We start from the raw sequence: 25714 nt of genomic DNA, 5'->3' as shown, positions 1-25714 counted from the left end.
TAAGATTTCACTGTACATGTATGTCCGAAAGGACATATTGAATGAGAACCCCAGGAAATAAAAATAATAAAAGCAAAATGATTTATTGATGAAAGAAATTAAAGCACAAATGGTAATTAAAACAATGCATGAACAAAAATAATTTCAAGTGCACATCAAGAAAATGGAACTTAAGTAGCAAAAATTAGATTAATCGAAAATGGAAAATGTCAATTGACAGAAATATAATTTAAAAAACTAGTAATATAATGCATAAAAATGATTTTCTCTGATTTTCAAACACCATAATTGGCGGGTGAATTCAAAGCTATCATAACATAGGGGATTCAGACAAATAAAAATATTAAGAACAGAAAAAGACAGGACAATTTGGATATGTAAATACAGAAAATAAAATAATGATGATTGAGAAGAAAGGAATATTAAAAATATAATTATGCAAGACCTAGTATGGCACAATTTGTTGAACTACTTAAGTCCGATTCAGAAAATATACTTAAAGAACTTGGAAAATGTGTGTGTTAATGGTTTTAAAAGATTGTAAACTTATCATACAGCAATATTAATAATAAGAAATACTCCTCATAGTTCCTTTTTTCTTTTTCTTTTCTGATTTTTTTTACATACATATTTTTTTGTAAAATTATATAATAGCACCTGTGCAACACCTGTTAACCAATGTCTATGAAGTAATGTTATATGTTTCTGGCAATATATATATCATGTATACGTCAATAAAGGTACCTCTAATGATATTTGTTCCGTATAGTAGGATTTGAACAAAATGCGATAATGCATTTCTAAAACTTATAGTGTTAACATTGATTAATATAATAATACGAGGGTTGTCCAAAAAGTTTGTGGACAATGACGTTTTTGTGAAAATAAATGGTTCTGTATAAACCTGTTGTATATCAAAATATTTCTTATGAAAAAACAAGTCAGAATGATTAAATTTTTATTGATGGAACGTAATATTTTTGTAAAAATCGGGGTCTTTAGAGGTCGTGGATAGTGCGCAAGGACCAAGGTTAAAATGATGTAAACTCTGAAATAAAGAGTTCGGATTAAAATGATTATTTTCTATATATAACAAGTCAAAAATTAATAAAAAATTTATGTAACACAAATTAAGAGGTTATTATCATTTTATAATATCTTAAATATCGCTTACTATATACACAACGAAAATACACAAAGAAAACCTTAGCAGGTACGTGTCAAAACTCAACAGAAAAAGTGACGTCGCCCGTCGGCATGGGTCAGCATCCGGTCAAAAAATTAAGTTTTATAACGGTTGAAACGATGTAAGAGACAAAATATCTGTTAAAACAACTCAAAATTATTGAAATATATTGAATGTATTGATTTGGCATTCGTATAAACGATTTTTCAACAGTGTGTACAAATTCGAAGTCACTACAAGAATTTAAAAACACATGTAATTAACTGTAAATGGGGATTTCTATTCACGACGTTGTTATAAATCTAGCGCAGCGTCGGACTGGGCTGTTCAGTTTGGATATACAAACTTTTTATTTAGATGACGCTAGTAAATTTGTGTGAATTGTTTTGAATTCTAAAAATTAAATAAATTATAATCTATCCTTAAAGATTATTGCTAGCACTTCGAAGTGCATTGCGCCTTAAAAAAGAAACGTAGTGTGTGTCCATGAACATGCGTTAAGTCAAAATCCACATGTTTGATGTTGTAATGAAATTAGCGTAACGTCATACTGGTCCGTGCGCACAATCTGCAATCTTTAAAGACCCCGATTTTTACAAAAATATAAAGTTTCATCAATAAAAATTAAATCATTCTGACTTATTTTTTCATGAGAAATATTTTGATATACAATAGATGCATATAGAACCATTTATTTTAACAAAAACGTCATTGTCCACGAACTTTTTGGGCAAACCCTCGTATATTGTACTTCAATTCCAATGGTGATAACACATCATTTCTGAGTTTTGCAATATAATTGGAAAAAAACATAAACAAAGATACAAGTAGCAACAGACACTAATATTCAAGCAACAATAAAACATATCTTTTTTGGTCCCCAAGTATGATTCATATGTACCTAAAGTTAAAATTACCCCAGTTATATTGAATTGCCTTTCTTTAAATATATATATTTCAAAATTATTTAAACACTTCCTCCAATAAATAATCATTTTCAAAAAATCAGTTACCACCTAAAGTAAAACGTATGTAAATATTTTTTTTTTGTGAAATTGTAAAGATACTCTCACTTGTCAATTGTATTACATTATTCTAATAAAGGAATTGAAATGTCACTTTAATTAATTTTTGGTGTTTCTTTGATATTTCCTTTTATTGTTAAAATCACTAACAATCCAACTATGGCAATATTTATGTGACAGACAAGTACGTTATGTATGAAAACAATCTAACTATGAATGTGACATAAAATTTGAAGCTGTCCTTTGCGTTGCAAAGAAATATGCTCAACTTTAGCAGATTTTCCATTAAAAATCGATTTTTTTTTTTACATTTTTAGTTGATTAGGCTTTACAATTGTAACATCAATATTTTTCTTATCAATAATAGTTTGCATTCCTTATCTTTAAAAATACATGTTTACTAGTAATACAATTATCTGACAAAGAGTCAATGAACAAAAATCAAGCTAATGCTAAATGCGGAAATCTGATTAAAACATACTCCTATAATACCTTAACTATAAAAGAGGAAACTAGTATAATAAGATAGTTTTTGATAAAATATAAATAAAAAAAATATAAAATATACGTGAATATGCTTAGATACAATAATTAAAAAAGGAATACATAAATCAAAATGATGTATAGGAGGAAAATGCTCAGTTCAGTAATTATAACACATAATAATATCCCTTAGACTAGTTCTTTTTGTTACCCTTATTTTTATGAATCCTTCTCTTACAAGTACACAAAGACAAAACTATTTTAAGTGTTGGCGTATACACTGTCTGTATTCAGAAAATCTGAAACTGCTTTGTAACATAATTCGTACTCTTCCTGAAATAAGAAATACGACAAATTATATCTTAATTTTTATCATGGATTCAATTCTATGATAAATAAAAAATAAAATAAACAATCTAGAGTTTGGTTTGAGAGATGAAAAAATTTAAAGTCCACAGATTAATGCAAAATGTTTTTCCTTTCCCTTTGCCCCAGATTATGATTTCCTGAATGGTCAGCGCAACTTATATTATTTACATTATAATTTTCATATCGAACGTTAAGTTAACCATTGTAACAAAACCGTAGTTTTGAAAAAAAAATGAAACACTATAAAAATAAGTACCGAGACGACTCACTGGTCAGTAGTGCTCTATTTCTTGTTGGAAAACGAAAAAAAAAGTGTTCAAAACCCAGCCCATGACATAGAAGGAAAAGTCAAGAAAAATGGAAACTGTTTAAAATTGTTAAAAATAAGCAAACCTGATTCAAAAATTTTGTCAGTGTATATTCCACATGGCAGAAATGTTAATAAATATATATTCCCATTTTATGTGTTTAGTGTAAAAATTGTTTTCTTTGCATTTGTCATTATTTACAACTGGACAAATTGTACTTTCATAATCATGAATACGATATGTCAGATAAATTTTTGAAATGATGTCATTCAACTTTTAGGGTAATTTCGAAATATGAATGAGAACAGTTTTTAGACCACTGGTGAAATTGAAAACAAAAATCTTTGAGAAAAATAGAAATATTACACAATCATCTGTTAGTACCTTTGAAGATACCATCTCTGGTCTTCTACACTGTATCTGTTGTACTATTGTAGATATATCCACCTCGTTCTCTTGTTGTAGCTGTTCTATGGCGTTATATACAGCAATAAATACTCCACAGCAGGTTGCACCGTCCCTTTTGAAAAGAGAAATGCAATAAGTAACACAGGCGTCGATAAATATATATACACCCAAAACTAATATAAGGATAGGAAAATCGTGAAAAATGAAAGAAAAAAGTACTGAATGGACGTGTCTTCTTTAAATTTAAGTTACAAGTGTTTTATGTAAAATCAAAGAAATAAGAAACAAATAAAACAGTGTAAAAATGAATTTCTTTTATATAAATTACATTGCAGAACACATTAATTCTTAATGACTCCTTCATTCTCCCTTATAATCAGTAACACGGGTAAAATGGTATGCACTGTGGCAACGCACTTTGAAAAAATTACGCACTTTGAAAAATTTTTTCAAAGTGCGTTAAAATTGGGACAAAATCAACGCACTTTGAAAAAATTTTTCAAAGTGCGTTAAATTTTGGACCAACTCAACGCACTTTGAAAAAATTTTTCAAAGTGCGTTAAGAGTCTACATCAATATATTTTACCATGGAGACACTTAACGCACTTTGAAAAAAAATCATATTTTAGTCATGAAAAGATTTTATTTGTTTTTTTATCTTTCAAAAAAACTAAGCCTAAGCCTAACCTCAAAAATGAATTGATTTACTCCCGTCGAAAAGAGAAGACGGATATAAGATCCCTATGTCCAAATCGTTATCTTTCCAATACATAGGTGTCGGTAACAAACGGGGGAGGGGAGCAATAAACCCAAAAAGGGGAAACTGCATTTTCAATGCTTATACGATGTATATATCTTTCCAAAATAAGTGGGGGGCTTAGCCCCCCCCCCCATCCCCCTATGGCCCTTCGCCCAGTCTCGATGTCTATGCTATAACCAAAGCATTCATATAATTATGTATTTACCTAACTTGTATGACGTTGAAAACTTTCAATAAAAAATGAGTTAATTAAAACAGATGAAAACTAGAATTTTTAAAGTACAGTTAAACGTTTGAGAGGGAAAGAATTTTCATAGTTTTGAACAATCAAGTTGCCCCTTTTTATCAATGAATTTTATGAAGCTGTCCTCTGTTAGTACCCCTATATACCTTTATATCTACTTATCAGAAACAATCGTCACTCTTTTTTTCAAGACCCTTTAATTTTTCCTTTATTTTATCAAAACCTTAAAGCGTCAATATCTCAGGTCCTATATACAGTGAATTTATCATAAAAAGTTATCAAATCAGGATCTGTTATTTATCATACCGATTATTTGAAGTAATATTGATCAATCTTTACATTTTTTTCAAAGTGCGTTAATATGGTCGATATTAACGCACTTTGAAAAAAAATTATTTTTTTCAAAGTGCGTTAGCTTGGTCCCAAATTTTAACGCACTTTGAAAAAATTTTTCAAAGTGCGTAATTTTTCAAAGTGCGTTGTAACAATGCACGCTTTTGTAAAGAACACACCTATTCATGCAAGGCGTAGTGTCAATTTTAAGGGAGCCGGTAGGTGCCAGATAGAATATTTTATTTTACCTGGCACCAAGCGGCTTCCATAAATAATCTAAATTGGACAAATCATCAAATGATTCTCACCACATACACATGTTTTATATACATGTAAGAAAACTTGTTTATATGAGAATGCAGTACATACTTCGATATAACAGTTATATGTCCGTTTGGGTGAGACTTGCGATCGAGGCTGAACTGTTGTAGAAGGTTTATCAAAGAAGACGTTTCTGCTGGAAGAGCATCAGTAGAATTCCAATTCATGCATTCAAATATCTGTACTGCGTGGGCCTTTTTGTTAAACTGCAAAAAATTAGCACAAGTTTGACTGTTTGTTATAGAATAATCTGTATGCATAAAGTTTTATATTAAACCATTTTAATACAAGTAATACTTTTCGATGCTTAATCTTAAACCATTGTATTGCAAACTTAGAAAAAAAAATAAAGTTAATACATTAATATTACGTTCCACAGTGAAACTTTACGCTAGAATTTTTTTTTAAAACATTTAGAGCCCTAATATATTTCCAAAATTTCAAACCAGTGTTGTAGTTTTATGAGAAAAAATAGGCTTCGATTACTTTTCACTTGGATAAATATTTGTTTTTCACCCGTCGCATATGGAAACCTTTCAGAATGAAATTCACATGTACTACTCTTACATTATCAGATTAATATTTATTGAGCTTACCCCTTTCTTTGTTATTTTTATGTTTGTCTTTCTCATCTCGTCCGACAGTGTTTTCTGTTCCTCGCGAACAATTGTATAAGGATTTAGCTTAACATTGCCAGCTTTTCCTTCAACCCAATTTTGTAGCTGGAATAATAGCCATAAAGATAAGCAAAAAAGCGATATTCAATGAAGAATCAATAGAATTCACAAATCTATTGTTAATGAATTCCAAAAGCGGTATTTCTATGAAAACTTTTTTTATTAAAACATTTTCTAAAATGCCTTTCCTCTCTTGATAATAATTTTTTGTTAAATTCAATTTTAACTTGCAAGTGTCCAAACCTTTTGGATAAACCAGGGATAAGAAGGACATTTAGCGATCACAAGTATTTGATTAAGTTTAAATGCATTTGTTTTAAATATTTCCTTTTACCTCTTTTATCTCTGATAATGGATTCATTGAAATGAGGAATGTTGACTCTTGATCTACAAGCAGGCGAGCAAGATCTATGGCCGCACCAGACACTGGGAATTGTGCAGATATGAATTCCTCAGCTCGAGTGAAGGACTATGTGTAAAGATACATAAACAATACATAAAACAAATGTTGAAGTAAGGCATGTTGGAACAATTGAAACTGTCTTACATGTAGAATATCAATATAGGGGAATTTGTGGATTCTCTATTTTAAACATTTTAGTATGACTTCTTTACGAACCACACATCTATACATACAGAAACATGAACTGCATTGTAGTAAGATTCTCTGCCAGATACATGAGATGTCAGATACACCAGATATTGCTCAACTGCATAATTAAATAATTAAACGGTTATATTTGAGACAAACATCCTTATTTAAAAGTACAATCTACGTACATAATTTCCTATAAAAACTACATAATTATTCATGCATTATATTCATGCATTTGAAACTCTGAAATACATGTACACCATCAATCTTCAATCGAAAATGAAATAATAAGAAAAACGACAAAATTTAAATCGACCGAAAATTCCAGATGCTATCATGCATAAAGCATCATCTTTGTTGAGTGGTACAAAATCAACAGAAAAGTCCCCGTATTCCTCGTCAAGAGGACTATTGATTGGAATAGCTGAGTTACAGATGTGCAAGTATGTTTCCCCACCTTTAAAATGCATAATTTTTTTATCCAACATAATATCTTGCAAATAATTTATGTGTGCATTTCACTAAAGAATCTATTAAACCCGTATTTATTATTATTTGATTGATTTTTATATACATACAGAAATTTATTTATGTTCTGTACATTTATATAGATGTTGCATCAATGGGAGATGTAACAACAAGAAGTTAAAAGAAAACGTATGTCTAACAAAATTTAAATAGATAAAAAAAAAACAGACCTGGTAAAACGGATTTGGTGAAGTTTAAGCCTGAAAACTCTTTTCCACTCTTAAAGTCACGTGCGTCATAGCTTGGTTTTACATTAACCAATTCCTAAAAAGCCAATTATGATTAAATAAAATTACCTTTTTAAACTTATAATGTAAAAAAATTAATTAAAAAATTTTGTTTGTTTCAACAATTTCCATATGACCCGTAGAATTGCATTAAATAAGAAATTACAAATTTAAATTTAAATCAGAAAATCAGAGAAATAAATAGACACTAAGTCATTATAAATATATTTAAAATTCCATAGATTCTCACATTTAATTCATTTGTGAGTTGTTTCTGTGAATTTATTCTGTATGTATCTCCATACAGACCGCGAAATTCGTCTTTCTTCCTATACTGTCCTTTTCGTCTGAAGAACTCGTACAAAGCATGGTACAGAAACGCATACTGGTCCTAAAATATCATTTGAAATATATCCACATTGCATGAAACCTGATTGGTGATTGCCAGTAATTTACAAAAAGGAACACAGTTCTTTTTTCTCTGTTTACATCGGATCCTTTTCCTACATTCTCTCTTATCTCTCTCCTCTCTCTCTCTCTCTCTCTCTCTCTCTCTCTCTCTCTCTCTCTCAATTCAAACTTTTTTCCATAAAACTACATTTTCCTGTTAAATAAACATGTCTTTATGTATTGTAAATTTTAACTGTATAAAAGCTCTAATTCGAAATAATCCCGTTTCCTACTTGCCTATATCAGAAGAATAAAATTTTCTAACCCCCTCCCCCCATATTGCTTCATTTTTATATCTCCTTAACTCTTTAATTCTAATACATTACAGGAAGGAAAATTGTAACCTGTTTGCCAGTAATTTATAAAAGAGAACACATTTCTTTTTCTCTATTTACAACACTTTTCTACATTCCCTCTCACTCCTCTCTTTCTCTATTCGAACTTTTTTTCCTAATCCTACATTTTCCTGCTATATGAACATTCCTTTATGTATTGTTAATTTTAACAAAATACAATATCTGGAAAGAGTCCCATTTTCTACTTGCCTATATCATAAGAAACATCTCTTTGTCTTCACAACCCCCCTGTACTGATTCAACTCTATATCTCTTTAACTCTCTAAATTCCAATAATTTGCACTAAGAAAAAGAAATATAGTGAAAAAAGGTAAGGCTAGTTTATTCGTCCTATTTACCACATTCTGTATCATTGTCATCCTGTCTTTACGCATGGCCTTGACATACTCTATGATATTGACCTTGCCCTTGTCCTTGCCATACCTGGACAAAACGTCAAGGGCAATGAATGTCCCGGTTCGTCCAATTCCTGCACTGTAAATAAATAACACGTCTTTCTTTTACAACCTAATTGCTACCACCATTTGAGAAAATGTCAAATCGAAGTATCCCTCTTTGGTAAACGAAAAACAATAGTGAACAATTGATATCTAAAATCACTTTTTTACTTTGATGTTTTTTTAAGGTCTTACACCCTTCAATCATGCATGTTTTAATAAGAGAGAAAGTAATGTTTGAATCCTTAAAACACTTCAATCTTATAAAAAAACCAAAGAGACAGAAAAACCTCATTTGCAAGATTGTACAAAACAATCAGTATTATTCAAAATAATTGAATGTGTGCTTTGAAATCTAACTCGACAGAAGTGGAAAATTAAAAGTTATCACATATTCTTAATGTACTGCATGAATTTTGCACTTTGTACATGTGCATCTTTTTCTGTTTACCTGCAATGTACAATAATTGGACTCTGGGTAGATTTGATTTTGTGTCTAAAGTGTCTGTGGAAGACAACCAAATTTAGAGGATTCGGTGTTCCATGATCGGGCCATCGTGTGTAGTGATACTGTACGACCGTCCTTGACCCAGTGATCTAGAAATAATCAAAAAACACTGCAACAAAATACACATATGAACTATAAAAGTAATAAAATCTGCAATATGATCTTATTTCTTCTATAAACATGAATAATTGGAATTTTTTTCTGAATTGTACTGGTATATGTATGTACCCTCTTTTTCCGCACATTCATTTTTCTTTCGACAAAATAAGCATAGACCGTTTCTTCTAACATGGTTACAGAAAATGGATTGATGTCCAATTCTTTTCCTTCATCTGGCCAATATTGATGACATTTCACCTAAAAGAAAATTTGGAATATTAATTTACGTGGGACTGCTCCAACGACAAACTTTTATGAAGTCTTTCTTAATAAGTCATTCAAGTGGCTTATAAAGTTTGAAAACAGATATAATATGGAATACACTCAAATGAGAAATAGGGGAATAATAATATTAACTAAGACGAATAGCTTTTCAATGGCAATAAATATCATATAATATATAGAATATAGCATAGAACATAACTTCAATCAAACCTTTGGACCCTCAATAAGGTTAGTCAACATGACAATGTATTCTACATGTTCTTGCCATATCATTCTCCAGTGGTCTATCAAAGTGTTCTCTCGGGGGCCTAAAAGACATTCATTCTTTCATTGAAATGCTATGTTACATCGAATATTTTCTAAACATTAAACCTAAATCCGCCAATTTATTTAAAAAAAAACTGTACATTGTAATTAACATACCTTGACAGGCAATGAATTCCCTTCTTCCTTCCATATTCTAAAACAAAAATAAGAGTTTGTTTATAATACATTTAAATATTATCATGTAAGTTTTATCAAACTGAAAATGTATTCAAGGAAATAAGCTGTATATAATACCTCAATATAGTTTGCATTGATGTAATCGGAGGCGAATCCCTTACTGACCTCCAAAATTATGCGAGAATGATCATCTGAAAAAAGAAACGGTTTTGCCTTCTTCATGAACCCATTTAACTAAAAAAGTTACAATGAAGACGACTTATTATACTTTTTAAAATATAGAAACTCCTTTTAAAGGAATTTGATAAAAAAAAAACTGACAGTAATAATACTTACATGTACATTTCCACAATCAATATTCAACGAAACATAAACATTTATAGGAAGTTTTTAAAAGAAATAATATAAGGGGTGACAGTACTTAAGAATGGTTTTTACTTAGATGCAACCGCATTTATGTACAAATTCACAAAATGACAATCTTACAAGGAAACGTGGTTTTAAATCTGTTTCTAAGCATGTTTTCTTCTGTTTTGGCGGTTTCACAAGCAAATCTTTCTCCATAAGGAAGTGACTTTAGTAAGAAAAAAATGTATTTTTATGAAAATGTATCTGAATGAATAAGTGAACATTTTCTAAATTTCAACTTTTTAAACTGCCTAAGAAAGCATCATTGCCTTGACTTTTGAAATTACACCATTATCTTTCTATCGATGTGTAATTTCATTAGGATTTAGGATTTTCTTTAATAAATAACATTGCCTATATAAACCATTAAATGTATGATATGCCACTTAAGTTAATTAGCAAAATAAAAAAAAATGTGGACACCTTGAATTCCTTTTGGAATCCCTCGTTCTCCCTGGCCTCCTTTTGTGTTATGATTGTCAGTAGATCCGACACCGCGATATCCTTGGCCACTGAGAGGTCATTATAATAAACAGCCTCCTCGGGGTTTTCTATTTGTGGTTCTTCTTCTGGATCCTCGATCGCAACGAAAACACTCCCTATATTAGTGTACAACTTGTTTTCCGCTATTATAAAAAATAATTAGGGTAAATGAACAAATTTATAAGAAAAAAAAAACAACTCAAGAATCGTAAGCTATTTCTCATTAATTGAAACTGTATAAAATTTCTGGAATTATCTGGAAATGTTTTTCTTGATAAAATATATACCAGAAGGTGGAACATGATCCTTTTTATAGATAACCATTTCTGATTTGGAATTTTGACGCATTTGCCGTCTGTATCTTCAATAAGAAAAGATATTTACATAAATAGCATTAATTCTGACAGAGTGATGCATTCTGATATGCATATCATAGCCTTAAATTTCACATATTGTGTTTTAAATGAATTGAAAAAGTTAAGTGATATTTAAAACATACCTCAGAACAATAACGACGATAATGATAAAAACCAATAGGAATAATGCAGCTCCAAATCCAGCACCAATAGCTGTAGTCGGCAAAGAAGTTGTGTCACTTACAGCAAGTGCTGGGAAAAATATAATAATTAAATATGAAAACAAAACAATATGTTTCGAAAATTGGATCAAAAGTGGGATAACACACATCAGACACCTATTTAACAAAATGGAAAATTTAAACATCTACAAGAATTGTCCTTTGATCTAAAATAAAAATCGAATTGGATTTGTGGATATAAAAAATTAAAAACGGCAATCTTTAAAAATAGATCTTAACGATTTGAAATGAGTTGTTGTTTATACAAAAGTGTTATTTTAATTTTATCAATGGTGTATGTTGTATTAGAACTAAAATGTAACACAGCACATAAAAGAAATGCAGAGTTTCAGTATTTAGAAAATATATACAATATTGTTTGAGAACTTTTAAAAATGCATGTCACCTGAATGTTCCCAGTTTCCAGTTCCACTCAGTAAAATCATAAATTTTCATTATTTAACCAAGAATTTCTAAAGAAGGCATTGGTTTTCAGTGAAATTGCAAATAAAAACCTGAAGATAACGAACAGTAACTTATCATTTATTATGCTGATATATTTATAATAAATTCTTTTATAATCAAGACGATCATTCTAATCGCAAACTGTTATTGTATCATGGCTGCGGTGTTTTTCCTTTGATGTCAAGTGTACAATAACTGGAGATACACCGATGGGCGGAGCCAGCCAAAACTGTGCCGTGTAAATAAATTATTGAACACCGAGGTGATTTCATCATTTTAATTTACATGTATATTGAATCTGAATTACAGAATGAATGGGCTTTGTAATATATAAATGCAAAATTTCTGCAAGTGAAATAAGTCTTTCACATAAAATACAACTATATATCCCTAAGTGAACTACGAAATGATTTTACGGATCTCTTCAAATATTCAATCCACAGTAACTATAAATCAAATTCTTGACATGAATTCCAGACAGAAATATATTAAAATATCCCATCTATTGTAATATAGGCATTAAGCTGTACTGCATCCACAGATAAAGAGTAATTGACCCCGACACAGCGTTTTCGTGAATACTACAGCTCTCGAATATGTCAAATGATCATCGCGTATTTTTTTTCTTGATTTTCAAAATACACTTGAATTTACCTTCTTCAACTTCGAATTTTTCTTCTTTGATATCCAAAGGTTTTCTTGAGAATTTCATTAACAATCCAGGGGCGGATCGATATCCAGCAATTTTTGAAAGGGGAAGGCTCCAGGTCGGTGCCCCCAGCACTCATGCACAGAATCACACCTCCAGAATCACAACTCGGCCACTTTAAGTCTGTAGCTACATTTAAAAGAAAGGGGGCCTCCAAAACAGTTGACAAGGAAATCCGGGAGGGGGGGGGGTGTTGGGGCTGGGATGCTGCAATCCGACGTCCTTTCTCATGAACACACGCACGTAAAATGTTTATTAAAAATACTGACAGGAAGGAGAGATTATCTATTCGGTCACCTGACAAAAACTATATTTTCTATTGGTGTAATTAAAATTCATGCTGAAAATCTGTGACATGACCTTTGATTGGCCATGATACAAGAGAGTTATTGAATATTTATTATGGTGTAGCCTGATTGATTTGCACGAAGGGCGGCGACTCGTGCTTCGCACTCGTCACCGCCCTTCGTCCAAATAACTCGGGATACACCATAATAAATATACAATAACTATTACTTAAACTTAATCGTACACACCTCAAAGACCTCAAAGACCGCGATATTTACTGAAAAAAAATCATTCTTCCTAACAATAGAAACTTGACAATTCCTGATTTTAATAAGATTTTTTTTCTGCATACAACAAGTGCACAAATATTCAGGAAAAAACGCCATTGTTCAGGAACTCATGGATAGTTTTCGTATGTGTAGTTTATTCAACAAACGATGTAGTTTATTCCTAATTCTGTCTATTAAAGAAGAAGGTATGGTTTAAGCTTTATTGCGCCCTAATAATGTAATGACATCAAAAAGTTTTGAAACTGGCTTAAATATTAGTTAAATAAATGACTCTGATAAATCAGGAAAGAATATGGCATGAAGGTTTACCATTCTGCAAATATGACGTCATTAATGTGAAGCATTTATCTATTTTCAACAGAAAAAGCCTCAAAATGGCACATTTCAAGGGTGATTTTCCTTTAGAAAACAGTGTCCACAGCCGTCGCCCACTTTGATTTTTTTATATTTTGTGCAAAATTCAATAACAAATCACATATCTCAAGATCTTTGTGGGCGATGCCTGTGGACAATGTTATCTGAAAGAAAATTCCATTGAAAATTGGTATCTTCTGCAACTTTTTAAGGAAATACGGGAAAATGCACATGTTTATGACGTCATAATTAGCATTTAAAAACACATGTGAAAAAAAATGACTTGTATGATTTTTCTGCATTGAATTTCAATTATTTAAAAAGCATGAGTTTTCAACTTTTACACCAGTTTCATTTTTTAGAAAATCACGGGGCATAATTTATATGGAAACCATACCTTCTTCTTTTGAAGTAGGAAAGTGGACATTAGACTAAATGAATGTTCAATATATATCCGGTAATTTCAGTAAACAATTTAATTTGATAAAGAAACTATTAATAATAAATTAAAGAATATATGTGTACAAGAATGCATTTTTCAAAAGAAAGATCTAAATCAATCTAAATATACATGTAACTTAATATGATATTATTCTATCTTTTATAAATCATAAATATGTAAAAAGACCCCTGATAAATTACTGTCCAACATACCAATGGAGCATTTCTCGTCTATAAAGTCCCCCTTACATCCTCCTATACACGACCCGTTGTTTGAAAGACAGGTTTTGTTCAAACAGTTTGAACTACATTGATATTCACATTCTTGTCCATAATATGTCGATTCACAGCCTGAATAAATAAAACTTTAAATTGTACGTAAATGTAATGCATGCACAATACTCATTAAGTTAAAACAGTCCCTAAAGAACGCAGCTCTGTTAAGGCTTAGTATGAAGAAATCTACAGAATATACATTTGCATAAAGGGAACTTTTAAAAAATGAATCATTTTTATAAACGTTTTATTTCAAAACGTAACCTTTTTTTCAAATGATATTGTATATCCGTGGTTATCCCACTCTTTACTTGATTAAGTTTGGCCCCATCGATGGACAGTCACATGATAAATACATAGCATGTAGATCATAAACACATTTCATTATCGCAAGGGCATACACTAGGTGAAATGAAAAATGTAAGTTATTGTTTCGGTATACTTTTACTTTCTGGAAAGAACTGCTTCTTTAATAAGACTTTTGCATTTCATAGGTTAAAATTTTAAGTAAATTGGCTCATGTCGAATTATTTTTAACCATAACCAAGTATTTTATGTTCTTTTAAGTCACGCTCTTGATTTAAAGAAAGCAGCAGCACTTTTCAAGTTAAGGAGCATATCGTTTATCTATAATGTCAAAAAATTGTTAAAATCTATTAGGTGTATGTCGTAGAGGAAAAACGATGTAATTGGGCGCTTCGATGTTAAATATGCAAAACCTATACACCAAAAATCGTTAACATTAATTAAATACATTTTCTCGATAAATATTGAATAATCGCAGTAAACAAATGTTTGGCATTGGTATATATAGCCTATCTATAATATGTAAATGATATTTTGTCTCTTTATAAAACACATTTTTAACTGTAAAAGATTACTTGATCTGCCTTTAACTGCACATATAAGATACATCTTTCTTACGAAAAATGACCTCATGTCGACAAGTTTGTTGCGATCAGTAATTTGTTTATAACCTGTTCATGCTGTTGTGTGGGATATAACTATTAGCAACTATTTTAATGATTGACAAGTTCTGTTGTTGTATAATGTGCTAATAAAGTTAAAAACTACACATTATTTTATTTTCTGGTATTATAAGGAAAATCTATTTTTTATGACGCCAATGTAAACTTTTCGCTTACAAAGTAAGACCTGCACCCTTTATTCAGTCTTAACAATGCTGCAAAGAGGAAAAGCAAAACAAGCAATAGAATTACATGTATTTTAACAGTTTCTATAAACCAGTATGATATTCAATTTCCTATTTATCATTTACAAAGTTGACTGATGAATAATTTCAACTGTTAAATAGACAAAGTTCTACTTTATTTTTAAACGCTTCATCTTCTTGTCATGAATACGCATTTGAAATTGTACTAGTTTTTACTGTAATTTATTATTAATGACTTTACCATCACAGTTTTCACCCTGCCATCCTTTTTCACAATAACATCTGCCATCAGCTTGGTTACAACCAGAAATGCACCCTCCTCCACAAGTTTGCAGACAATCAACTCCAAATTTCCCGTCAATGCATCCAAAGGTGCATGAGCCATTAACCTTACTACATATATTTTTACAATTCTGATTGCAAGCCATTTCACATTGATTTCCATATTTACCAACTGGACAATTGCCTTTACATTCTCCTGAGTATCTGCTGCAGCCCGATGGACATAAAGCACTGCAACTCTGTTCACATTTATGTGAATAATATCCTTCATTACATCCTAACGTGCAAACTCCAGTGTCATCATCACAAGTCTGATTGATGCAATTAACACTGCACACTTGTAAGCAGTCAGTTCCATGATGAATTAAATCACATTCTACAATAAGTAAGCATTAAGCATTAATGTTCTTTTGCCTATGATCTACAGCTTGAAACTAATACCGACATGATCGTAGTGGTTTTGTCAGAAGCTGTTTATTATGGAATGTCAGGCAAAAGGCTGTCTTAGGCACATTGTATATAATTCTAATATCCGGTTAAAGGAAAAGCATAACTTATTTAAATGTTTTTTTAAATACATCCATACTAATACATGTAATGTCAGTTACAGGAAGATATAGATATACTCGTATAGAGATACTGTAAAAGTTTTTAGGCCCATGTTGAAATATATTATCCATGACATTAATTCCCATCATGTTTAAAAATACCCAAGTATTTTTCAATGTGTAGACAAAGCAGAATATCAATAAATGCATGTAAACGGTCTATGTGAATCTCAGGACAAAAAATTAATCATTACATAAAAAAATTATAATGTAAGGTTTTTACATGGAGGGCATCACACAGAATTCGAATTGCGTAAGATGAAAAAATGAACATTTTAAAAAACTTACTGTTGCATTTATCGCCGGTCCAATTAAGTTTGCATCCATCTATACAAGTTCCACTTCTAGAGCAGCTGTCTTGTCTGCAGTTTTCACTACATTCAATTTTACAGAAAAAACCATAGAAACCACTCATGCAACCATAACTGCAATAACCGTCTTGTTTTCTACATACTGAATTGAGGCAAGTGTTACTACATTGTTTCTCACACTTGTCACCGTGAAAACCATGTTTGCAGGTGCCGCAATTTCCAGTATTTATGTTACAAGATCCGGGGCTGCAATTGTCACAGGTAACGTTGCAATCAAAACCATATTCACATCCATTTGTACAGATCCCCGTGTTTTTATGACATATTTTCCCCCAACAATATGGATTACAATTCTTCTCACATTTATCCCCATAGAACCCGTCGTTGCAATTATAGCAAACACCAAATATGTTGCAATCCATCGACAGGCAATTAGCTGAGCAGAGTTGTGCACATTCATTTCCCCAGTATCCCTGATAACATTGAAGGCATTTACCGTTTTCATCACATCCCTGGTCTCTACAATTACTGCTACAGGTAATAACATCTATAAGAAATTATTCGTATTTTAAAACTTTCAAATTCAAGAAATCTAGTTATAAAGTCTCTTAAAGATATTGATCGTGTACTGGTGAAACAGGCATTGTTGTCCAACCCTGTTATCTTTATACATAATCAAATTCTGTCTTAGCTAATTACTGTATACAGGGTTATTTTCGCCCCGTTTAATTTTCGCCCTGTCACACTTGCAAACAATTTTGCCCCGTTTTGAATTCGCCCAATCAGAGTTTTATTAAGGAAATTATACTGTATTATTTCATTTCGCCCCGTTTAAATTCGCCCAAATGAGGGAAGGGCGAAAGGGGCGAAAATAAAACGGGGGCGAAAATTTCCCTGTATACAGTATGTAGGTAAATCATCCAATTTTCTATACCGGAGATGGAAATAAAGAATCATTTAATAATGTATCCAAAATATAGTTCGGATTTAAATGAAATGAAACTTCAGGGTCTTGAAATCTGTTTGTCCAAAGCTTTTTGAGAGATCTTTGTTCAATCAAAATATTGCATTCAATATAAAGATATTAACATCAAAAGGGAGAATTTTAATTCAGCACAGTCCTAATGAGTCTTGTTTTTTAATTATATGAAAGGAAAAAGAAACGCAGGGTAAACTTTTGAGGTGAATTAAATTTATTCTTCCATCAGTTTTGCTCAGTGTTCCTCTCTAACTTTTAAAATCATCTTTCAAAGAGATATTACCAAAATCCCATTTTGTCTAACAATTCATTAGTTATTGAAGGTCATATGATGATACCCCACAAAAGTGAAAAACGAAAACTCTTCAATGTCTCTCCTGCACATCTGTCATGAGTGTTCTTTCTCCTTTGCATAGAATTCTTCGGAGTGAGTATTTTTCAAACCCTGGCTATATTGGACATGGGTAACAACACCAAAATTATTAGTCATGCGACGCACGCATGCGCAATTGAGAGGAACACAACAGGAAGTTGACTGTCTCTAAAACCAAATTACAGAATGGTTTTCTTTCATTTTTTGTATGAATATCCTCATTATTATAGTCGACTGTCTAAATGGCCTTTTTGTGGTAGTAGGGTTGCGATTTAAGAGATTGCAGGACGAATAACCCGCTCGTAACATGACTCTGTTTCGCGTTAACGTCATCGTCACGGTTGAGTGAAAACCATTCCAGGCCCTCTCCGACAACGGGTAACAAGTTTTATGGGGGGAACTTTACAAAAAGAAACTGCTTAGTTACCCGTTGTTGCCTTTTTCATTAATTTGGCGATTTGAAAATCAGACCCTATTGAACTTCCGTTAACTGTACCATGATTTCAAGAAATGCATATCGTCTCTAAATACTTTTAAAAATGTATATACCTTAGGTGCATCAAATGGTGCAACAAAATTTGTTGACAAACTCGTCGATATCAACTTGCACGTGTTTTGGGCTTTTAAGCATTTTCCCTACATGACGTCATACACTTTACGGTTGAGTAATTCCGAACACTGATTTTGATGCATAGTAACGAAATTTCTAATATGGCCAATTTTCGTAATTTACGGTCATGCAGTCAAATATTTTTTCGAATTTTATGATACCCTGCGTTTCTTTTTCATTTCAGTACATATTTCTTTTGATATCCTAAACAAAGAAGGAAAAGATAAATTGGGTCCCCGTATTACTTTTTAAGACGTTTTTGTTATCGAATAGGCATGAGTTTTGCGTTCTTGACCCACAATCTTTGCGAGAGAATAAATAAACACATCAAATTGAAAAGAAAATAATTACTTAAACTCAAGCGACTTGTGATTCTTTTTAAAACTTTATGTACATTTAACTATTTTATTTTTCACACCCTGTTTTATACAATATTATAAGTCATTTATTTGACTTAATAAAATTAATGAAAAAAAATGAATGTCAATAAGAAAAGAAAAACAAGCAGTAATTAAATTAAAAAGGTAGTCTATAAACAAATTGAAAACAAATCTGTTACGGTGGGCATAAAACATGGGCTCCTGAAAATTCTAGGTGAGATCAAGGTGCCCACTAGGAGTAAGCATCCTCTGTTAACAGGGCATACCGGTGATCCCTTGTATTGGTCACTCAGACGTCTTTTTTTTCTCAGTAGTCTGTCTTAGTTTCATAATTAATTATACTCTAAGCATGCTTTATCCTCTAGTTTATATCCACTAAAGGAGCATACATATGAAAAATTAAAGGATATTTGGCATTTTATGAACACAGCATTGTGAAGATGGTATCAAATAAGAAAGAAACCAAGGGAATTTACAAAATTGTGATTATTGTTCAATTAATTATATAATTGCATCTTGAATTCTACATTGAAAGCTATATCTTTATCAGATATTGTAAAAAAAGTAACTTGAATTTCAAACAAATCTCTTGGTGAAAATATGCATAAACTTCCTCTCTATTAAACTATGTAATAAAATGAAATTGAGCCAGTGAATGAGAAAAAGGGTCTTATGAAAGTACTGCTACGAGTTGATGGTATTTTTGTTTGGTATGTTGTTTAACATTCCTCTCAAGAATTTTAACTCATATGACTAGACTCCACAAGTTGCCAGTGGATAGCTGCGAACTTTGTCCTATACTCGGGACTTTATGGCCATAGAGCAGTAAGAGATCTTTTTCGTGCAGGTACCTACTGCGACACGGGGCCTCGATTTATACGGAAGGACCGCTCGCTTCGTCCTCAATGGGATTCGAACCCATGACTGAATGATTAACTCCTTCGCGACTCTAGAGCAGACGCTCTAACCACTGAACCACACAGGTGACGTGCTTGTGTTAAAAATATAATGTTAAAATGGTCTCTGATCCTAATTTAGGTTGTGTGTGTTATAAGCTATGATGAAAAACAAAACAAAACAAAAACAGCTTTTTACACAAATATCTCAAACCACGAGGACCAACCTTCAGCAATATTACAAGTAGGGAATAATAACTTACAAAGAGCGCAAAATGAATGAATTCATTAATATGCACATCGAATATTTTCACTATTTCCTAAAAAACAAATAATTTGCATTTTCAGTGCACATCAATATGTTCCAAGTCTTGTGATTAAGCCACTCTAAAATTTTAAACTTTCTATTTTCATTGATATGCATTCTTCATAATTTAAAGTTTTTGATTCGGTTTCTATGATAATTGAGTTCAGCTCCACGTCTTTCTATATGTGATATTTTCTTGGTTTAGCCTCTCATGGAATTCAACTTCTTGACTTGTATGAACTTTGATATGTAAAATAAATATTTCACTTCTCCCGATTTAGCTACTTTTGAAATTCAACTCTTTTTTACTTTTAATTGAAAAGACCATTTTGATTATATGTGCTTAGTCACTCTTGAAATATAACTACTTGACTTCAATTCATATACATATGAGATGATGATTGATTGATTGATTGTATACTATTTAACGTCCCTCTCCCGAATATTTCACTGATATGGAACCATTGCCGGTGAAGGGCTGCAAATTTGCGCCTATGCTCGGCACTCAGGGCCATTGAGTAGGGAGGGATCTTTATCGTGCCACGACTGCTGTGACACGGGGCCTCGGTTTATACGGTCTCATCCGAAGGACCGCCCCATTTATTCGCCTTTTAAGACAAGCAAAGGGGTACTGAGGACCTATTCTAACCCGGATCCCCACGGGAATTGAGATGATGATGTGCTGATGTAAAACTGGTTTCTTTCACTTAGTAATATTTCTACATTTATTGTACACTTGATTAAAAGCCTGAATATTACACACAATCATTATAAGGTTTACGTTATAAACACTGAGAGAGAGAGAGAGAGAGAGAGAGAGAAACTGCACAATTATCAGCATGTATCAAGCACTGCAATGATGCATGAAGGAAATAACAGTATCTGGACCATGCGAATGAGTTCCTTCCAGTGTTTCGTTTTCCCCGATCAAATAGATATATTACATCGCTTTGTCGTCAACTCGAAAACCAAATATATGTACTTTCCTTATATAAGAAAGTGTAGGGGTTCCATTTGACTTGCATAAAGCAACACTCTGGCTAAAATCGAATGCAAAGTGAACTTTGGTGAAATCCGAAGATAACGGTTGGTTGTGATATTCCTGGCTATTGTTACTTTGCAATTCTTCGAGCGATTCTTTAACCATTTTTTTGTAGAGACATCTTTCCTTCTGTGCTTTATCGATGTGACTTTTAAATTTTGTTAAGGCCTCTAATTTCTCTTAATCTGATTTAGCATCAAGAACCTCTTCCTAAGCAATTGACATTTATGACAAACATCAAAATGAGGACCGCATATATTAATATGTGAACAGCAGCAGTTCCATATATTTGTAAATGTTTGGTGCTCTACTCTCCTTGCACACGCCGACTTGTACTGAACATGAAAAACTTTCTTTGTCGAATTACAAGGGAAAAAAATGGGAGGCTCATCATCCCTACCTCTAGGGATTGCGGGCTGAGGGAGGCCAAAATGACATTTACCACTCTATGTACATCATCAAGACTGACTGCATGCTTCGGCTTTCTTCTGTGATTTACATGTCGTCTAGGGACGGCCTCATTTGCAGAATAATCTTTCAAGATATTAGAGAGAGACTTTTACCGACATCAAACAAACACTGAAAAGTTAATCTACATATTTTTACATTTCCAAAGCTGTAATGGTACGGATTTCGAGCTCTTGATCCTTTTCGAGTGACAGAAGACTCCTCAATGTTATAATTATTAAATGTCTTATATGAAATAGAAATGACATGGAACACACGTATATTAAATTCAAAAGATCCAAACATTGATTTAATTGGATAAAATTTTGCAAAATTGTTTTTTTTTTAATTATTATATTTTTTTAAATTTCTATTCTTTTGGTTTTGAGTTGTGTTCAACTATTTAAATCTGGAGAAAAGAATAATTAAATGGTGTACCTTTTAATTCGTATATAATCTCTCTCTCTCTCTGTTATTTTATTATTTTTTTTTATCGTTTTTTATTTGATTTTTTTTGCAGACTTTATCTAGTCCATCCGTCAATATTCTTAGAGTTCTGTTAACCCTGTTTCTACATGTAAGCTCAGCATCAACAGAAATAGCCTCATCCATGGTCACACGATGGTGGTGACTGCTTTGATCAATCGATAAAGTTCAACATGTTCAATAACGGAGGAATTCTACTTCCATATTGAAATTGGAGCGTCTTCGAAAATGCAGACGCCGTGCAATATTCTGACGTTCATGAAGTTTTCTGTGCATTATGACGTTATGTCATAAGATCCCCTTTCTCATAGTCTGGCTCAAATTAATTACCGCAGAAATTTTAAGAAATCAAAAATTTTCTTCTTTTCATCAAGGGTAGATAACTTATTAGAAACTTTTAAGGTGCAAAAGGACTGTCTCCTTTTATGTTATATGTCTTATGAATTTGGTTAATGTAACTTTCATCGTTAATTAGTTGTACATTTTTAAATAGTCTAAAATTATTCAAAATAGTTCAAAATCCCTTCATTATACATTGAATACCTTAAGATTATTTTTAAAAAACACACACAAGAGACAATCTTTTAATAATGTTTACCTTACCCTAAAAATCAACTAAAGATACCGAGAACAATTTTTTCCCCAAAAAATTATAATCAAAGATTTCCAAACTCTCTTTTCGAGAAAAAATATAAATTGACATGTAGTAAATTCTGAATGTTAAAAATATTTAGATAATATTGTTGAACTTTTGAGAATTTTGAGGGGTATACATGTCATTCTAGTATTCGATTATATAAATTAGCCTTATCGCAGTTTTTAATGATTTCTATACATTTTCAGTTTAATTAGACTATAAAATTTTGCATTGTGTCTTCAAGAATATGACTCAATTCTGGTCAGATCACCCTTATTGTATTTTAATTGACATATTAAAAGCTTAATTTTAGCTTGATCTACGGACCAATTAAGACCAGCGAAATTACATATCAAATTAATTCGTGAGGTTACATGTATGACAATCAGTGTAGTGACATTATAGTGGATTTAGCGCTACATTCAAACAGCGTATTTACCTTGTAGTGTATACAGAATACCTTTTAACGAACGTATCTTCAAGTATCAGACGAGGCCGATATCTGAAGATACACGATCTAAAATTTACTATAGATGTATTTTATAATTGTTCTCAGTTACTGAGATACCCATGATCTATCATCGTCACGCAAATGGCACATAATTCAACTGTATTTATGCATTGAGCTAGCCATGATCCATCAAAATTTCGTCTTAATATTTAAGTAACCAATAATAAAAAAGAACGACTTGGAATACCTAATCTAGTCCCTGTACTCTGCTGAATGCGGTTTGTTATGCTGCAATTTGCATTCATTTGATATATTGAGTGAAATATCGAAATGGGATTATATCGTGCTTAATTTTTTATGCAAAAATACAGTTCGGAATAGAATAATTCTAATTACTTTTTTATATATCTATATTGATAAGCTCATCATCGATCAAACAACAGACGTAACATATATTGTAAAAGATGCTCTTCCCACAGAATATATATATATATATATATATATATATATATATATATATATATATATATATATATATATATATATATATATATATATATATATATATCAGAAGTCCATGAATTCACAGTGGTCGGTATAGTAGTATAGTAAAAATAATTAAAAAGAAAACACGAAGACAACAAAGTAAAGCATTGGCGCTTTCATTTAAAAATCTTCAGATGCTTTACACTCAAGTACAATCAAGTTTTTTAACTGTCACATAGTAACGTCTATATATATATATATATTTCATGTTTTGCTCATTTGTTCCTTAATTTTGTGTCATTTTGAAATTATAGCAAATTGATAGTCTTTTGTCTTTTTACCTTTAATAAGTCGAAGGAAGTTTTTAACAAGACTGTATTCTATGTATCATGTAAATGATTCATGATTTTTCAATGTAAAAAAAATCTACTTACCATAGATTTGAATTTCGCATATTTCAAGCATAGCACCCAAGGTTGGGTCATCCTCTGGTGCGTCATATGTGGTAAAGATTCTAAGGTATCTGGCTGTTTTTTTACATGCAATTTTCTGTCTTCTGAAAGGTACTTCATCAGCAGATGTTCTGTCTTTATAACATTGTACCCACTGCTGCACACCAGGAGAATTGGTAACCTCTAAACTATAATTTCTGAACCGGTATGGTTTCCATGCATCCAATGCATTTGAATAGGTTTCTAAAAGAAAACAATTACCATGTTTTTTTAATCATAATTGTCATTAGAAATATTTTAAGGGAATAAAACTTTTACAACATATAATTGTGTTTTTTTCATCGTTAACAACTATTTGTTCTTTAAACAGGAGTGATCAGCTCAACAAAGTGTTGTTTTATAGTTTGGTGCTCCACGTTAGCGCTGAACGTCATAATGTTTGACAATATCTAACTCAAAGCGTTTTGGCAAATATCGTCTTATATTTGTCATTAATGAGGTCAAATAAATGAAATTTTATACACCAGGACACCATATTATAGAGGATTTATGTATGTAAAATTGTTGACATTATCTTCCTGTATAGCCTGAAAACAAAGAAAACTTCATTGAATGGCATTGCTGTTTGAAAATTTAAAAAAAAAATGTTCATGAGCCCACTGCCGATATTTAACATCTTTTAAAGGCTGTTTTAGATGCATATGACATCACAGGCCTAAACTATGTTGTCAAAATATCTAATAGATTAATTTCAAACAAGTTTGGTTAAGTAGTATTTTGAATATTAAAAAAAGTTGGAATTTTTCTGGGATAACCCTCGTATAACGATGTGTACAAACAAATTGAATAGTTGAATGACATGCTTTTTGCGGTTAGGATAAGGCTGTCCGTAAAATATCAAACTGTTTAAACTGCACTTACTTCTCTTAACTACCTAGATATGACGTCATAATAAAACATGACGTCAATTGCAAGTCACTGCATACTTGAGCTTACATGACAGGGAAAGTGTCATAATTTTAACACATGGCATGTAGATTTTTTGGGTGCGTTGTTTTTTAATTCAAGTGCTGGGATTGTTTTTATGCTCCATATGCTGTTATGATGTTGAACATTTGAAATATAGATATCCCTTTTCCTTTCGCTTGTCCAGTATGCACATATTCAAACAGTAGTGAAAAATTATAAATGAAACGCCCCCCTTACACGTCCGTAGACAGAATTAGAATTTATGAATCGTGTTTATATTTGACTGGCACAAGTGAAAGACAAGGATAAATCGGAGATATTCTTCATGAATCTAAAAGAAAAGTATGTCCTCTTACTGAATTTTGCTGGGGGATCGTATGTAGTTTATCCATTTTTGTACAAATCGCGATAAAGATTGGAAAATACCCCGTCTTATGATAGTAAGTTGAATTTGTCGTTAAATATTTTTTTAAGAACTTAAAATTAAACT

At 31.6% G+C, this 25714-nt stretch overlaps 2 protein-coding genes across 3 annotated transcripts; both read right to left on the bottom strand.

Annotated features, from left to right (window-relative positions):
• Positions 1–2578: 2578 nt before the first annotated feature.
• On the bottom strand, positions 2579–16987 carry LOC134247008 (receptor-type tyrosine-protein phosphatase epsilon-like). Of its 2 annotated transcripts, XM_062729361.1 has the most exons (21): positions 16687–16984; positions 15750–16166; positions 14272–14409; positions 11434–11542; positions 11222–11295; positions 10875–11077; positions 10530–10617; positions 10161–10234; positions 10023–10059; positions 9810–9907; positions 9444–9572; positions 9159–9304; positions 8609–8744; positions 7715–7855; positions 7408–7501; positions 6751–6824; positions 6449–6583; positions 6034–6159; positions 5486–5643; positions 3756–3891; positions 2579–3027 (listed from the first exon to the last, which is right to left on the bottom strand). In XM_062729361.1, exons 1-21 carry the CDS (start codon positions 16811–16813, stop codon positions 2956–2958), a joined length of 2712 nt encoding a protein of 903 aa, XP_062585345.1. In that variant the 5' UTR covers positions 16814–16984; the 3' UTR covers positions 2579–2955. The 2 variants fall into 2 exon arrangements, with proteins under 2 accessions (XP_062585345.1, XP_062585346.1); XM_062729362.1 differs by lacking the exons at positions 2579–3027; positions 3756–3891 and having other exon boundaries at positions 5614–5687; positions 16687–16987.
• Positions 16936–24491, bottom strand: LOC134247006 (uncharacterized). The gene is made up of 2 exons (XM_062729359.1): positions 24238–24491; positions 16936–17256 (listed from the first exon to the last, which is right to left on the bottom strand). Exons 1-2 carry the CDS (start codon positions 24373–24375, stop codon positions 16936–16938), a joined length of 459 nt encoding a protein of 152 aa, XP_062585343.1. The 5' UTR covers positions 24376–24491.
• Positions 24492–25714: the final 1223 nt, after the last annotated feature.

This window comes from Saccostrea cucullata, unplaced genomic scaffold (genome assembly GCF_032062105.1).
Source record: "Saccostrea cucullata isolate Sc308-1 unplaced genomic scaffold, CSIRO_AGI_Scuc_v1 ctg7621, whole genome shotgun sequence".
Taxonomy (NCBI): domain Eukaryota; kingdom Metazoa; phylum Mollusca; class Bivalvia; order Ostreida; family Ostreidae; genus Saccostrea; species Saccostrea cuccullata.
Note: the sequence above shows the minus strand (reverse complement) of the source record. Positions and strands in the feature narration are given on the sequence as shown.